The 17,484-nt window shown below is 36.5% G+C and overlaps 1 protein-coding gene across 5 annotated transcripts in view; it reads right to left on the reverse strand.

Annotated features, from left to right (window-relative positions):
* ABI3BP (ABI family member 3 binding protein) overlaps window positions 1-17,484 on the reverse strand; it is a 158,023-nt gene that overhangs the window by 112,823 nt on the left and 27,716 nt on the right. For all 5 annotated transcript variants that reach the window (XM_031051267.2, XM_031051266.2, XM_031051265.2 and 2 more), the window contains exons 3-5: window positions 12,136-12,204; window positions 9,202-9,334; window positions 496-677 (exon numbers count right to left, since the gene is read on the reverse strand). In XM_031051267.2, coding sequence (XP_030907127.1) covers window positions 496-677; window positions 9,202-9,334; window positions 12,136-12,204 — 384 coding nt within the window. The remainder of the gene's footprint in view (window positions 1-495; window positions 678-9,201; window positions 9,335-12,135; window positions 12,205-17,484) is intronic.

The following is a 17,484-nucleotide window of genomic DNA, read 5'->3' on the forward strand; positions in this document are numbered from 1 at the left end:
GCTGTTTATTTCCTCCAATGATAGCAGTGGTTCTTTCAGCAGTACATGATGTTTAAAGGGTTAATTTGGTGTCAGTTTACCTGCATTGTCTCAGGACTTTGGAGAAAAAGCTTAAAATATGACTGAGAGAACAGCCAGAGATGCTGTACGCAGCTTCTATGAAAACCCAAATAAAAACATACATGACAGTGCACGTTTCAAACTCAATTTATGTAATTCTCTGCCTGGAAATTAGCTTCAAATACAACTTTCCAGCAAGGCAATAAAGGGCCCAACCTGCCACAGATAGTCTACTATTTGCAATGAAAAGAGAGCAACTCTTCACAGAGTAGCTGGCAGTTTTTCAAATATTTCTAGTTTTACCAATTCCTAAAGAATTTATTAGGGACATAAGTAATAGCATTTAAACCTGATCAGTAGCTTACTCTACTGCAGTAGAAGAGAAAATACTGTCAAACTGAGTAGCTGTTTGATTATTTAATGTCAAATACTTACTAGACAGAACTGTCTTATGATTTAAAGTCTTGCTCCAAATACTATCTTCTAGATTGTCTTTAACTCCAAATTCATAAAGCGTGTTTGGCTTCAGATTGTCCACCACTGTCTCTGTAACTGGGCAAAGCTGAAAAACCCATTTCTTGTCTTTACCCTTTTCTCTGTAGCGAACTGTATAGAACCTGTTCAACAGAAAAATAAAATAAAAAATAGTATTCGACACAAAGAAATGCATTACAACCATTTTTGTTAGGAATTGCTAAAACAGTTTCTACCCACCATTGTTCTTGTTCTTTCTGGATCCTTATGGTTATCAAATGTCAGAAAAGCCAGAATACCTTCCCTGAAAATGCAGTGCCAGCCCAGTCATCTTCTAGATATATGTATATTCCCCATGATACAGGCCCCAACAATACGACTGTTATACAAAGAGCAAAACAAGTCTCTTTATTCACAAACAACCATATGTGTGAGGTTCTGACCACAAACTGCTAGCTCATTTTGCAAGCAGTTCCTTTGATTCTGAAATAATGCAGAACTAGTCAACGGAATCATGAGTTGAGTTAAGGACAGTAAGAAAGCCTTAACCAAGTTCCCAAAATCTTCTATATCCACCCAGGGGAAAGTGTTCCCCTCAGAATTAGTCCTAAAATATACTAAATGAAAAGCCAGTAATAGTTGGCATTTATATTATAAATGTGATCCGATTCTGTGATTCCATTATTCCACACTTCAAACAAGAAAGTAAACCAAAACATTACATTCAGCAGTTTAAATTAATAACATGATGAAATGCTGACAGATTATGAAAATAAAAATATTTTACAGAAATTTCCCAATTCAGTCAAGCAGCACCTCTCTAAAAAAGTATGACTGCAATGTTGACCAGTAAATGAAGACATAAATGATGAGAGTTATGGCACAAGAGCTCCACTGCTTGCTAGCATCTTGCTTTCCTTCTACGTGCTGAATCACTGCCAGAGTGGGGCAGAAAAAAATCGCAGAGAGGTTTGGCAACTTTTTAATCCAAGTATTACTGAAAACGTTTACACACAACTTTAATAAACCATATCCCTTGTCCATATCCATCTTACATTTACATCAGCTAAAAAAAGAATTAATTCCATCCAACTGCATTTTTTCCACACATCAATAGAGCAAATTAAGGCCATAAATCAAACACAACTCTAAACCACCAGAGGTTTAGAGCAAAAGGAAGCAAAAAGAAGAATTTGGCTTGTGAGATTTAAGCCAGATATTATATTTGGAGCAGATTCTCTTGGAAGGCATGCTAGGGCACATGAAAAACAATGAGGTGCTTGGTGACAGCCAGCATGGCTTCACTAGGGGGAAAATCCTGCGTGAACAATTTGGTGGCCTTCTATAATGGGGCTACGGAACTGATGGACAGCGGTGGAGCAGTTGACATCATCTACCTGGACTTGTGCAAAGCGTTCGACACTGTCTCACACAACATCCTTGTCTCTAAATTGGAGAGACTTCAGTTTGATAGGTGGACTACTTGGTGGATAAAGAACTGGCTGGATGGCCGCATGCAGAGTTGTGGTCAATGGCTCAATGTCCAGCTGGAGACCATTAACGAGTGGTGTCTCTCAGGGATCGGCCTTGCTTAACATCTTTGTTGGTGACAGGGACAGTGGGATTGAGTGTACCCTCAACAAGTTTGCCGATGACACCAAGCTGTGTGGTTCTGTTGATATGCTGGAGGGAAGGAATGTCATCCAGAGCAACCTCAACATGCTTGTGAGGTGGTCTGATGCCAACCTCATGAAGTTTAACCATGACAAGTGCAAGGTCCTACACCTGGGTCAGAGCAATCCCAGGCACAGCTACAGGTTGGGCAAAGAAGAAATTCAGAGTAGCCCTGCAGAGAAGGACTTGAGGGTGTTGGTCAATGAGAAAATGAACATGAGCCAGCTTCAGTGTCTGCTTGCAGCCCAGAAAGCCAACCGTATTCTGGGTTGCATCAAAAAAAGCGTGACCAGCAGGTCGAAGGTGGTGATCCGGCCCCTCTACTCTGCTCTTGTGAGACCTCACTTGGGAGTATTGTGTGCAGTTCTGGTGTCCTCAACATAAAAAAGGACATGGTACTGTTAGAACAAGTCCAGAGGAGGCCTATGAGGATGATCAGGGGACTGGAGCACCTCCTGTATGAAGATAGGCTGAGAAATTTGGGGCTGTTCAGCCTGGAGAAGAGAAGGCTGCATGGAGATCTCATTGCAGCCTCCTAGTATCTGAAGCGGGCCTACAGGGATGCTGGTGAGGGACTATTTGTTAGGGACTGTGGTGATAGGACAAGGGGTAATGGGTTAAAACTTAAACAGCAGAGGTTTAGTCTGGACATAAGGAAGAAATTCTTTACTGTTAGGGTGGTGAGGTACTGGAATGGGTTGTCCAGGGAGGTTGTGAATGCTCCATCCCTGGCAATGTTCAAGGCCAGGTTGGACGATGCCTTGGGTGACATGGTTTATTGTGAGGTGTCCCTGCCCATGCAGGGGGGTTGGAACTAGATGATCTTAAGGTCTTTTCCAACCCTTTCTATAATTCTATATAGGAAAATACATGTAGAGAAAGGGAGGCACTTTAAAAGAACAACAAAAATGTCCTGTAGTCAACTCAAAAGGTATCAAAGGTCCAGATTAAAATGACTTTATGAACCAAACATAATACTGCCAATGTATAAAGCTGCTTTTGCCAAAGCTACAGAAACGCATCTCCAGAGTAGCGCATATGTAGAAAATGACTGTCGAGGACACAGAAATTCCTCCTTCATTATTAAAACACAACCTAAGAAAAGTGCAAATCATGGAAAATAATTTCATACACAAAGACTCACTTTGTTTACATATTTTATCTCATAATAGTCAAATTTGTTTTCTTGGCATCAAAAATACAGGTTCTCCTGGTTTAGCTGCTACAATTCAGCTCATTCAGGTATTTTACCAGGTTATGAAATTAATATTTACCTTGCCTTACGTAACTGTTTTCATCAGCTTTACTACTTTGCACTCAAAACAAACCATAGTCTAACCCAAAACTTGGAAAGGAAAGAAATATGACAAGTAGTGACTATCCTCTCTCATCTTATTGATTCCTGGGTTACCAAGTAATAATTTGCATCCTTAATTCAGTGGGCTGTGATCTACTCACATTTCAGATGCCTATCTATCAGTTGGACTGACAAAGAATCTTTAACACGAAATTATTAGTAGCATCAAAATGAATTTTTTTTTCTCCTTTATCCTCTTAATCTGTTCATACGTAATCACACAGGTATTAACAGACAAGAAAAACTTGAAATCTCTGTCACTATTTTGCAAAGGATGTAACATTAATAAGCAAATCCATCTGCAACATAAATGCACCTTGTTGGACCTCATATAGTCTCTTGGTAAGTGGCTTAGAATAGGTAGATAGATCTATGGTGAAAATGTGAATCATGAGTAGTAAAAGCTTCCTTCTCAGTTTGCCCAAAAGAGGAAATTTTATTTGTTTTAATTTTTGTCCCTAGATTTTCCTACGTGCTCTAGTTGAATGGGATAGAAATGAAGTGATTGTATGTGATGGAAAGAAACCAGTGTACTGATCCATTTTGGTTATTGAACAGTCTAAATTAATAGGTGCATCTGAAATTATGAGGAAAAAAACCTGACCAAAAACTTGCCCATAATGAATAGGCTTTTAAGTGTCCACTCCACTTGCTTCTACTGTTGAAAATATTATATTTCAGTCTCCATACCTGCAGCTTCCTTCTCCCTGTTTTTTTTTAATTAAATAACTGAATTTAATGAAATAATTAAAATACAGAGAACACCTGCATGTCAAAAAATATCTTTCATTACAATTCAAAACTATTAAAAATCTGACAAGATGTGCCACACTATGCCATTAGAAATAGAATCATATAGCATAGAACAAATGTGCTCTCAACTCCAAGATTTCCAAGACCATAAAAACTTCAAAAAGGGTGTAATTATTTCTATGGAAGCCTGTCAATGGAAACCAATACTAAAAACACTGAGTGTGATGACATAATTTCCTCAACAATTTCAATAAAAGCAACCAGAATGCAGTTCCATTTACCAGGTTTCAAGTCACAATTGTTTGAGTATTAATAATATCCAAATTGTAAACAACATGCACTTTTGGGGAAATTCAGTCATTTGTTTATAAAGTATGAAAACAGGAATGCCAAGTTTTGTCATCAAAGGATAACAATTCATTGTTAAACCTGACCAACAAGCTGTCAAATAAAGCTCAATTTCAGTGCCTGCCTGAGAACATTCTAGCGATAAATTCTGTTATCATTCTGATTTCTTCCTTTTTCAAACCTTCCTTTCAGAAAGAAATACAATATCAACCAATCAATATATATAACTGAAAACATGAGAAAGTAATAAAATCCAGTTACTGCTCACATATTGCTACTAAGAGAAGCAAAATTCTATGATGGATAAGCAAAACATTAAGTTTTCATGACACTGGCTAGATAATTCCACTACAATTTCTCCAGTTTAACCAAAACTCTTAGCCAGATTCCCAGAAAATGCTTGTACAGGCAAATATTTGGGCACAAAAGTTAGATACTGGAAATCTTATAAGGCAGACGGTTTTATGAGATTTCCAGAGTAATTCAGTTTGTATAAATATCATGGGTTTATTTGGAACCATATCTAAACCAAAACTCCAAACAATTTAATCATTAGTCACACATAACAGCAAACAAACAATTAAGCCTTGGAGATATAAGAACATTCCTGTTCTGTGATTTTTTGTTGCCATAGGTAAAAGATTATAAAACTTATTTCACTTTAGTGCACAGGAATGTAACCAGACATACACACGTACATATTTATTTCTTTATAGTTAGACTTCATTAGAAGCATTTAGCGTTAGAAAGTACTAAAAGAAATTGTTCCAACTATGATTCTTCATATACCGAGTGTTTCGCAAATTGGCATATGAAATTAATTATACCATTTCCTTTTTATTGCCAAGTTTACTTTAATGTATAAAAAGATGGAAAGAATTACATCACTAATAGTTATCAGTTAAGTCTCTAAAGCACTAATTTAGTTTTCACTTTTACATGATCTCTAACATTCACTTTTTTCACTTCTATTTTCTAGTAGAACAACTGAAATGAATAGTTAGAGGTTCTGAAGAATAAGATGCTGACCACCAACATATCTTTCCATGTTTAAACAAGCTTTTAGCATGTACTCCCACAGCAGTAATTCAAAAGCATCTGAAAACCAGTTATCTGCTGCAGTAGGTTTTCCTTAAGGAATTCTGATGAGTTTAAAGTACCGTTTCTATGACATTTGCAACAGATATTGTGATTAATTTGGCAGCTGCACAGTGACAAAGATTTGCGGACAGACACAAAAGGAGATGCATGTACATACCTTTCTGAATTTAGGGTTTAAAAAGCCCTACTTGTGTGTTGTGCAACATAAAGAATAAATATGGATTCTTCTGTCTTCCCTCTCTATTTTTCTTAATTTTTTTTTTATTAAGCCTCAGATACAAATTAAGTAAAACACAAAATCTGTACTCCTTGCAAATATTCAGACATGAGGACATTTAAATCATGGGCAAACAAATTTAAACAATTGTCCTGGGTTCAGCAGTAGCAGTTATTTTTTCTCCTTCTTGGTAGTTGGTGTAGCGCTGTGTTTTGGCTTTTGGGCTGGGACGGTGCTGATAGCATGTATGTTTTGAGTTACTGCTCAAATATTTGGTTTGTCCAAGGACTTTCTGAGCCTCATGCTCTGCCAGAGAAGAAGGTGGAGACAGAACACCTGACCAGGCTAGCCAAAGAGCTATTCCATACCATAGCACGTTATACCCAGGATGTAAACGGGAGAGACCCGTAATGGCTAGGACTCTGGGGGATGGAGGAGGTATTGGTCGGTGCTCGGTCGGGCAGGGTGGGGTGAGTTATGGGTCTGTGGCTGGTGAGGTGTTGTATTCTCTTCACTTGTTATTTCATTTATCATTATTATTAGTAGTAGTAGTAGCAGTAGTGATTCGTGTTATACCTTAGTTATTAAACTGTTCTTATCTCAACCCATGTGGGCTACATTCTTTGGATTCTCCTTCCTAACTCTCCGGGAGTTGGGGGAGCAAGGTGGGGAGTGAGTGAACGAGCTGTGCGGACTTGATTTTAAACCATGACAACAATATAAATGCAAATTTGTCAAAGTTCTTAACTGAGATGTATTTCACAAAAAAAAATAAACCTTCTGGTTTTAAATTTCTATTTCATATTTATTTGGAAGCATGTTTTTTCTTCTATACAATCCACTTGATAGAGTAAAATATAGTCTTTTCTCAACAAACCCCGTTTTTGTCTTGCATGGAAAAAATATCTTGTGCTCCTTCCCCCAACCCTCCCTCTTAAAGAACTGAAAGTCCGCTTCTTCAACACCCTGCTCTGTTTTGGGATCTGTAGAATTACTCTAACCTAAGCAAAGGCCCCCAGAAGCTTATACAGCAGTCTATACTCTCTTTTTCAGACCTAAATGGACAGTAAGCAGCCACAGCATGTTTATTATGAAAGATCTGTCCACTGCTGGCTGTTTGAACAATGAAAGAAAGAGAAGAAAGAATTTTAGCTACTGCTTCGGAAATATACAAAAGAGAAAAGTGACTGTGCAGCAGGTTATTAACTTCCTCATACTGGCATCAGAAAACAGAAGATGTGGAGAAAGCTAACTCCATATTGGTGGAGTCTTTCTGGTATTACATAATTTTCATCAGCTACATAAAACTAATCGCTTGAGGTTTTCTGTTGGCCTTTTTGTTTTTTTCTGCGTTCTAGTGCTAAGGCTCTGACCAGGGATTATAGCCACTTCAAGGAGGTTTTAAAATTTCACACAATTAGCAGTGATTATCTTTGCTTCCACAAAGAATTAGGGTTTGGAGTTATTTTCAGCAAATACATAGCACTCTATTGGCTTATGCCCTTAATCTCTAGAGAGTTAAGCAACCAAAGAATGGTTTGTCAGAAAATGGGATGGGAACTTTTTCTTCATTGGGGTTTTGTGTAAAGTACTTCATAGGTACAGAATAATAGAGAAATTATGTGTTACTTACTTATACAATAATTAAGCAATAATTTGACTGAAGTGATAAAAGATACCATTGCTTTTTGAGAACATGGAATTTTGTATTCAAAAGTTATTTCCTCACAAAACCAGATCTTTTAAGGAATACCCCGCTGAGGTCAGATTCTCACTAGACAAAATCTTGGCCAGTATATCCATGCTGTTCCATGTGGTTTTAATCATCTGAGTCAGAAACATATTCAACTAGCTTACATTATGCAAGATTTGTACAAAAGCCTAATGTCCATCCAGAAATGGTAGAATCTGAGCCTGAGAACAGAGACTCCATTTCAGGTCCTGCAGAGTTACAAATCTAAAACTTGGTGGGTTATTAACCAAAATAAGTGGTCATATATGCCACATACTACCAACGTCAAAGATTACAGGTCATGGCTATACAACAGCCTTAAGGATGATTTCAACATGTCACAGTAAGAAGAACATGCCAGGTGAAAAAGGATCAAGTGGACTGCCTCTGCAACAGATACAAATATTGATGAATCTGTTATCTGACTTCAAGTCTTGTACTTTTCTTACCATAATCTACATTTGATATTGAGTTTAATGGTATCCATGGGAGTTTCATTATAAATACCAAAGTAAGCAGATTCATGTCTAAATTAGACAGATACAAATTAGGAAAAAAAATTAGAAAGATGACAAAAAATACATTCTCAATAATGCAAAGATACATTAGAAAAACAAAAGATGATAGTTGCAAACCAGATGTAGATGCATCCCAAACATGGGTGCACAAAGTTTCTTCTTGGTTTTACAAAACATTGCTGAGTTGAACGGAGCTTCACATAGCATAAATGAAGAAAAAAAATCTCTTTGGTTATAAAAGGAAGAATACAAAGAACACCAAATGACAGAGCAGGGAAACACCTGTATTAACAATTTCAATAATGGCAACAGATGAATTTTACTCATCTGCCAAGAATTGCCTAAAATGTAATGGTGTGCTGAGAAGCTACCCAGCACTATGACTTCTCTTGAAACTGCTACTTGGCGAGTCTTCCTGAGCTTCATACCTATTGTACCACGCATTAAATAAATTACAGCAACACAAAAAATATTATAGTAGAAGAGATATTCTTTTAAGTAAAATGGAAAATTAATGAAAGCTGTACTGTATCAGCACCAGGAAAGCAGTGAAGTGATAAGACCAAATACAGGAAACAAAAGCCAAATAGCATTAAAACAAGGCATAGTACAACAAAAGACTTACTTTACTTCTCCTTGGCCAACATTAAACCAATATTTTTTTCTATGATTTAACAAAGTTTCTTTCAATGGATTCAGACACAAATGAAGAGCCAAGGGTATTGGTTTAAGAACAAAGATCTAGTGTGAAATAGCAAGATTTGTACTTCAGCATTTAGCTGTCTGAATAAATTTGCACTCTAGATAAGGAAAACCTTGTGAACTAATTTAAGTATATGAGAAAAGTTACTTCATGTTCAGAATATTGCTTCCAACTTTTTAATTTCCACTGTCATTTCAGCCACACCACATAAGTACACCGATTTAAACTATGATCATAATAAAAAGAGATTTTCAGTTATGTTACCTGTCACTAGCACAGTTTGTAGTTGCTGTCCAGTCATGCTGAGGGTTGACTAGGATGCCCCAGGAGAGGAAAACGGAGGTTGGGGTAAGAGTGCCAACTATCAGCTGCAGAGGCTTTTGATTCTTGGTCCGACCTACATAACAAACATGTAGTTCCAACTAAAAGTTAGTTTCCTTCTCCTGCATTATGTAGGGTAAAGTTTTTGCAGTATGCTTAGCATAAGAATAAGCTATATGCAGATTAAGTTTGAAGCACTGTCTGTCTTGGACTGCATCCCAGATAGCATTGCACAGAGTTTAGGGCATCAGGAAGTCTCTCTTTGAATGTGACACAAATAGTAACTTCTTGGCAGGATTCTTAGTAGCAATGAAATTACTTCCACAGATAAGTCACGCTTTTTGCAGCATTCTTTATCAAGGGTAAAATCGAACCTACAAAAATTCCTTTTAAGTCTAGGCAGATCTGAGTTAGTGTCTGTATCTAAGGGCATTTTTTCTTTCAGCCACCTACTACACTGAAAATGTTCAGCTTCTGTGTGATACTTAACTTTACCTTTGCTTTGTATGAAGTAGCACAAATCTCATACAGAGAAAGAACTTTCTTTAAAGAAAGTTTAAAAGCTAACATTAGGAAAATTAAGAAATTAGTCTAGAGCAACTATTTTGAACCTGTAGTTTGTGGACTGCTACAAGCCCAAGGAGAACCCTTGGTGTTTGGAAGATGATTAATTAAAGGAAATTCCTATATTCTTCACAACACATTGCATATCACAAAAACCTAAAGTATCTGTACCACCTCAAAATGTAAAGGTGACCACAAATTCCCTAAAAGTTTATAAGCCACTAATCTAACGGTTATATTTTTTACTGTTGTGAAACAGATCTGACTTTCTTTTCATGCCTTTTGAACCCTAATAGCTTTTCATGTAACAAGCCCCACTGAAATTCTGATTTGTACTTTCAACCAATGTGTAAGTGTGCATTTAGAAATGTTAACTGTGGGGGTTTTAACTTTATATTGATGATGAGTATGTTGACACCCCTCCCCAGATAAAACCAAAAAAAGCATTCTCTACCATTTGAAATATGTGGAACATATGATAATTCCAAAAGAGCAAATGCCTGAAGAATTTTCTTGTTTTCTGGACTAGTTCCTATACTGTTTCTCCATTTTTAAAGAAAAAGTAAAACCAAACAGCTTGGTCATTCAGCAAACTGTCTGGCAAATCTGCTGTCTATAGCAAAATCTCTTTCTTGATCACTTGTTGAGGAAACATGGAAAATATGTGAGGTTTAAGGAAAATAAAACCCAAGCTCTCGTATAACTTGAAATCATACTGGCTTTTGAGAGGACCTATATATGATTTTGATTATGACTTATTATGCCATTAGTTCCCACTTAGAGACTGCAATGATTTATACACTGTAAAACCAGGAATTACCTTGGTGATCACCTATGCTGATCTGTATGAATACAAAACATACAACTGCTCTGTATTAATCACAGTATGAACTAGAGTGTCTCTTCCAGAAATGCACCCAGTTTTCATTTGTAAATTTTAAATTGCAGCAACTCAGAATCTACCACAATTCTTGGTGATTTTCACAGTGTAGCTATTCTCACTACTAAAAAGACCTGCTGTATATGTAGCTAGCATTAAAGCAACAGCTGTTCTTACATCTTTGTCTGCTGGACTGAAAAGTCAATTATCTGAATCCTGTTCCACAAATCAGTTTCTGTCAACTGAGGATACAAAAATTAATAACATCCAAACAGTGTGTGTGTGGGGGGGAGGGATAGGGAAGATTTGTTTTGTTTTGTTTCAGTTTTTTGTGTGGGTCTTTTTTTTAATATATGTGTGTGTATATACATATATATATGTCGCATTTGAAAACTAATTCACCTTTCAAAATCTTTCCAGACATGCAGTTTTATATCTGACCAAGAGCAAGAAATTAATTCCAAGCAGTTACCAGGAACTAGAAAAAGGCCAACTAGTCCAACCCCCCATTCAATGAGTGGGGACATCTTCAACTAGATCAGGTTGCTCAGAGCCCTGTCCAACCTGACCTTGAACGTTTCCAGAGCTGGGGCATTTACAGTTCCTACCACCCCCAAAGTGAAAAAAATTCTTTCTTATATCTATCCTGAATCTCCTCTCTTTAAGTTTAAAAGCATTACCCCTTGTCCTATTAAAACAGGCCCTGCTAAATACATTATAGTATGATTATACATATACACATATCAGTTTATTCCTTGCAACAGTTCAGTGATCCTGACAGTCATTCCCATATTAAATTAAGGAATTAAAATCTAACAATTTTAATTACATAATTGAGATAATACAGAAAGGCTTTGGAACAGAGAATCAAATCTAGATTTCTACTCTGCTATGTACAGTTTTAACTAGAAACATCCCACTTTCCTTAACTCAATGCATCAGCAAACTTAGTAGTTATACTGACTTACAGATATATACATACACACACACACACACACACCCAGACACACACATGGTACTATTTTCCAATGAGAAACAAAGAGCATTAACATGTCCATGGATGAAGAAATCCTTACTGATACCTTAGCAAGACTAGCTTCAGTACACCAGATCACTGTATGCAAAACTTTTACTTTTTTTTGCATGCACTTATGACCTCTTTAAACATCAGAAATTAGTATTCTAAATCCAGTTCTCATTTGTAATAACTTTTTTCAAGAACAATTTTTAGGTGCCTCTTCAGATTCTGAACATCATATGTTTGACTAATTACTGACTAGGAAATACTGTCCTACATTTTACCTTCCTGCTTATGGAATTTGTGCATCCCAGTCAAGCATCTACAGTTACTAATATATTTTCAGAGAAACCCAGTAAAAGATTCTGTTTTTCTTCAACTACTTTAAGGAAGATATGCAATAATGGTAAAATACCTGAACAAGATTTCTTGTTACTTGAAACACGTGCTGGTCTTACTGAAACTAAATACCGTGGCTCAGCATCTGTAGATGAAGAAAGCAGCAATTAGTACAGACGTGATATTTATGTAAGAAAGGGATTAACCTATAAGTCCAATATTCAGTCAATGCTTGACACATTATCCAATCTTTGTGATTTCCAGGCATGTTTGCTTTAAGCTTATTGGCCAATCATTCACAAATACTCTAGCATTAGGAAAAATAATACACCCATGCACAAAAGATTTGGCAGTTCTTTTTGACTGGAACACAACAAACAGGTGACAGGACATACATGTAACACTTACTTCAACTCAGACATTACGTGGAAAGTGAATGGGAATGAAAACCCAAATGAAGAGGAAGACATCATAGAATCACAGAACAGTTTGGGTTGGAAAGGACCTTAAGATCATCCAGTTCCAATCCTCTGCCCTGGGCAGGGACACCACACCATAGACCATGTTACCCAAGGCTCCGTCCAGCCAGTCCTTGAACACTGTAAGGATGGAGCATTTACCACTTCTTTGAGCAACCTATTCCAGTGCCTCACCACCCTCACAGTAAAATGATATCAAAATAGAAAAGCAAAACATATCAATTAATAAGAGTACAACCAGAGATATCTACTTTCCTGACAGGAGGTGCTGGAACTTCTCCTACAATATTTTCTATACTCTGTTTCAAGCTATACACCTTAGATTTCCTGTTGTAAGTTTGTAAGTAAGCAGGTTCTCAGTAAAGAGCTGCCCTATTGCAAAAAGAATAAACAATATCTTATGTGTGCATACACCAATAGACCAATACTAAATAATTCAAGATTTGCATGATTGTCCGGTGGCAGTAAACACCACGATGTCAGATAAGTTTAACACAGTCTCCAAATCAGTTACTGGCTTATTTTATACTTAGGTTTACATACTTCTTCCAGGGACAATTTAGGAGATTAATTAGACTATTAGGTGCTTTGACAGTTTCGAATACTCTTTATGAAAACAAAATTATTACTAACATTTAAGAGCAAGGGACTTATATTTGTGTAAAACCTACAAAGGGTTGTGACTTTGACTGAAATCTCTGTGTACTGTTACACTAGAAATAACGACGCATGCAATAGGACAGCAACAATTTAAGTGATTTTCTTATTCAATAAATTAATCTCATAGACAAATTGCATTTTTCAGACTTTTTGACATTTACACTCCTTTTAATTTTACCTCCTATTCATTTTCTCCCAGGAAAAATGAACCTTTGCAAAATTGTTTTAAAATTAATTAAAATAATAATTTAAATTATTATATATCTCTTAACTCCTGTCCAAATGTATTTGTGTCACTTCCTATAAGAGGTTCAATTGCTTCACTTCAAAAAGCTAACAGAAATGACTGTATTACACAGCAGGGCGGGGGGGGGAAAAACCCCTACCAAAGAAAAATTTTTGTATTTAAATTCATTCTCGTGGGAATGGCCTCAGTTTCTTTAAAAGTACACAAGAACTGCAGCCATTCTAAAGAATCGAGAGTCATCGCTAGCTGGGTGTCAGTGTGAATCAGCTTGGAAAATTTCTGACAATACTAGTCTTCATAGGAAATAATGAAACGAAGTAAACCGAGTCTTATATGAACTCTTAATACATTTCAGAGACATCAAATGCAGTTTGGATAACCCGAGCACATTGTGGTAAGAGGCCACAACCTCAGATACATTCCTGTTTCTGGCAGTGAAAGGCACATAACTTCACCCTGCAGCTTAAAATAAGAAATATTTTGATTAAAACAATGTTGAGATGGTAATTTTAGTTTTCATCCTTAGGAAGACCTTATGCTTGACATCAGATGTCAGAGAGTTTTGACCTTCTGAACTATTTAAAACCCAGCTCTATTCTCACTGAAGAGCAACACTAGAAGTTATAAGAGCTTCCAAAGATATATCCATGGGCAGAATTTGGCTCACCTTATATTCATCACTACTTTACACAGATTACTCTGTGTAAAATTTCTATAACTAGTTTAGACACATATATTTTTATCTGTATCTATGGACCAGATATCGGATTTCCTGTCTATCTCAGTGTAACAGATACCTTGAAGTCTACCAATTAAACAGAACCACTGAGAAATCATTCAAATTTTTATTAAATTCAGAAGCCCACTGAATTTTCACACTGTTTTGGTCCTCTTGTTAAGAAATGTATGTGTTGATCATCACCACAAAATTGAAATCACTGGATGCTACCACAACTCAGTTAATTTTCAGGGGCTTAAAACATTGCCTTACCCATGTATTAAACTTTATCAAGCTGCAAGAACTATTTTCCTGTGTTCCTTTATGATGCCTATATATATGCATAATCCTCTCTATGGATCCCTCTCTATAAGAAGCAGGAATCTTGGGGAGAGGTAATATAGGAGAAGAAAAAGGAAATGCTGTTAAATACTGAAACCTAAATAAAATCATAATTTAGCTTGTGCTACTCCATCTTAATGCTTAAGGGATAAATTAAACTGACTGCTGAAATAAAAGATAGGCAGCAGAGAGGTGATCACTCTGACCCATAAAAATATGAGGTTCTGACTGTGTGTCTTTATGATTCACAGAATACATCAACTATTTACACTGAAATATATTTAGAGAAGTGCATTTCTAAAATAAAATTATGACCTAAGTAAAAGCAGATCAAACCACAGAGTACAGAAAATGTTGTTTACAGTTGAGTATTTCCTATTTTGTATGAAGAACGTTCAGCAAGAAAATGGTAATTTCATAATTAAGATTAATGTTCAAATATCACAAATTCAGATTCTGCTCCCTGAAATCATTTCAACATATGTCAGTATAAAGCAGAGATACATGATATAGATGCAAGATACAGATCTTTTCCTCATATTTTAAGGATCTACGATTTCATAAATAAAGGATCCTTACAGAATAATAAGAACTTTAACAAGTTGAGTTTGAAATATATTTGCAAATTGGCTTTGAAAATCTTAGCAGTTCTTTGCTCCTTAGCACATTCTTGAAGGCCTGCTAATGTAAGATTAACCTGTCACTGCCCAGGCCCCTTTATTAAGGCTGGAATGACAAATGTAATGGATAAGAGCTCTTTCAGCTGGCACACAGCTATTGCTTTATAAACCCCCTGAAGCTGCAGATCAGAAATAAAGACCAAATAGTGACAACCTTGAATTCTTTGCCACGAAGTACTACAGGAAAATGCCCAGATTTACCAGAAAAGCGAGTCTACAAATCCATGACTAATTCTTAGTGCTGTAAGTCCTCAAACATAGGTTTTTTTGACAATTCAATGAGAGGTGCCAATACAACATGGGAATTGCTTTTCCAAGTTTAAATACGTGCAGCTGACTAAAGCAATGCCACTTTGGACCAAAGAACAACACTCCTGCAGGCACACAGACCTAACGAAACGATCTTTGAAGCAGAAGGGAAGACTAGTCACACCCTGAGGCACTAGTAATTGTAATGCAATAGTATTTCTTTCTATAGAATGTGATACATGCAGCAGACACATGCATGTGCATTCAGTATATATTCTTACACCCTTTCCACCCACTTCTCAAAAATATTAGAAGCATTTAGTCATCTTGTTTTAGCTTTTAAACATCAAGGCTACTACAGCTCAATGAACTGTCACCAATCAGATGAAATATTTTTCTGAACTCCTTCAACACTCAGTATTTCTTTCACCTGGACAGAGTAAAACACACACTACATGTTCACACAGGTAGGTCTACAACTTAACCACAGAAGAACCATTCCGAAGACTGCATCGATCCCAGAGGAACACCACTCATTACTAGTCTCCAGCTGGACATTGAGCCATTAACCACAAATCTTTGCGTGCAGCCATACAGCCAGTTCTTCATCCACCAAGAGCAAGCAGACATCCCTAAAATACACTTTTAAAAATGTTTCCAGAGTGGCACTAGAATTCTTGCATATATATATATGTATAGATATCTATACATATATATATGCAAAATTCACCCATCACTTATTATTGTTATTATAAAGCAGGATTGCCAGCACATTCTTTCTTACGTTGTACAAGCTGGCTCAGGTAAAGGAAAGGCAAAAGCGTGGTCAAACTCTGAACTGGTTTTAGAAACAGAGAAGGAAATTAATTTTATTCACTCTGTTACCCTATTGCTGTTCATTCTTACAAAATTTTCCCTTCTACACCCAACTTTTACGATTTCTCCAACAGTATCAATAAATTCAAGGAGGCTGACTTGCAGTCTTCCTAACCAAGCTAGAAAAAAACTAGCACAAATTTCTCAAGGAAATAATCTTTTTTTATGAGTCATGCAGACTGAAGAGATTTAGACAAAGATTTACAACAAGCTCACAATTTTGGATGGTCTTATTCACTTTATTTATTACTCCAGCTGAATTTACACTTTGATACATTTTGACACACTCTGAATACCTTCCATGATCAATAATAATGTTGCTTACTGTCATGTAAAGTCATAAAGTACATTAAGCACAAACCACATCTTGTATCCCGATAGAGGCATACTTCTTTGAACCAGACTTTGATGCTGCTTCATAATTGTCATTTGTGCTTCAGTGTGATTTGAATTCGTATATCTAGCAATGCACAAAGCTGTTGAAGATTTTTTTGCCAGCATGAGCTCATTACAAGTTCAGGAAATCCAACAGAATCCTTTTCTGTTTGTCCATGCCCTCTGCAGGCAGTTCCCAGTTCATGGATAATGTTACACAATTGCTGGCTTGGTTATTCTGTTAGTTGCAAAAGAATCAAAAAAACATTTTAAGATAAGAATCACTGCAGCTAGGTGCTGAACATTTTAATGGATGAAACGTAGGAGGATGTCACACTTTCTAGAAAGCTATATATCTCTGCTGGAAATCTTAGAAAATATCACTTCCCTATTAATTTATTTTGAAAAATTTGCCCACATACACATGTAATTTTATAAATTCATAAATCTGCTGACTTCAAGTTTATTGTTAACAAGGTCATAAGAGGTGTGTGACCCAGCATAAAAACATGACAATGAATTTTATGTTAATCAACAGTGACTGGGTTGGGAATATGAAAATCATGGGCTTCAGATATATCTGGTTTTGTGTATATTATGTCATCTATTAAAAAGCATAAGTTAGGCATTGCTTCATTCCCCATACTCCAGTTCCAACTGGGGACAGTTATCTCAAATGGAATACCGACTATGCTGCTCCATTAACAAAACCAAGCATGCAGACCCAAATCAAGCAAATGTCTGCAATGCACTTCATTTTGCTATGTGAATCTATGCTGTCTGTTAGAAAGGACAAAGG

Source organism: Melopsittacus undulatus, chromosome 2 (assembly GCF_012275295.1).
Source record: "Melopsittacus undulatus isolate bMelUnd1 chromosome 2, bMelUnd1.mat.Z, whole genome shotgun sequence".
In the NCBI taxonomy this organism is placed as follows: Eukaryota; Metazoa; Chordata; class Aves; order Psittaciformes; family Psittaculidae; genus Melopsittacus; species Melopsittacus undulatus.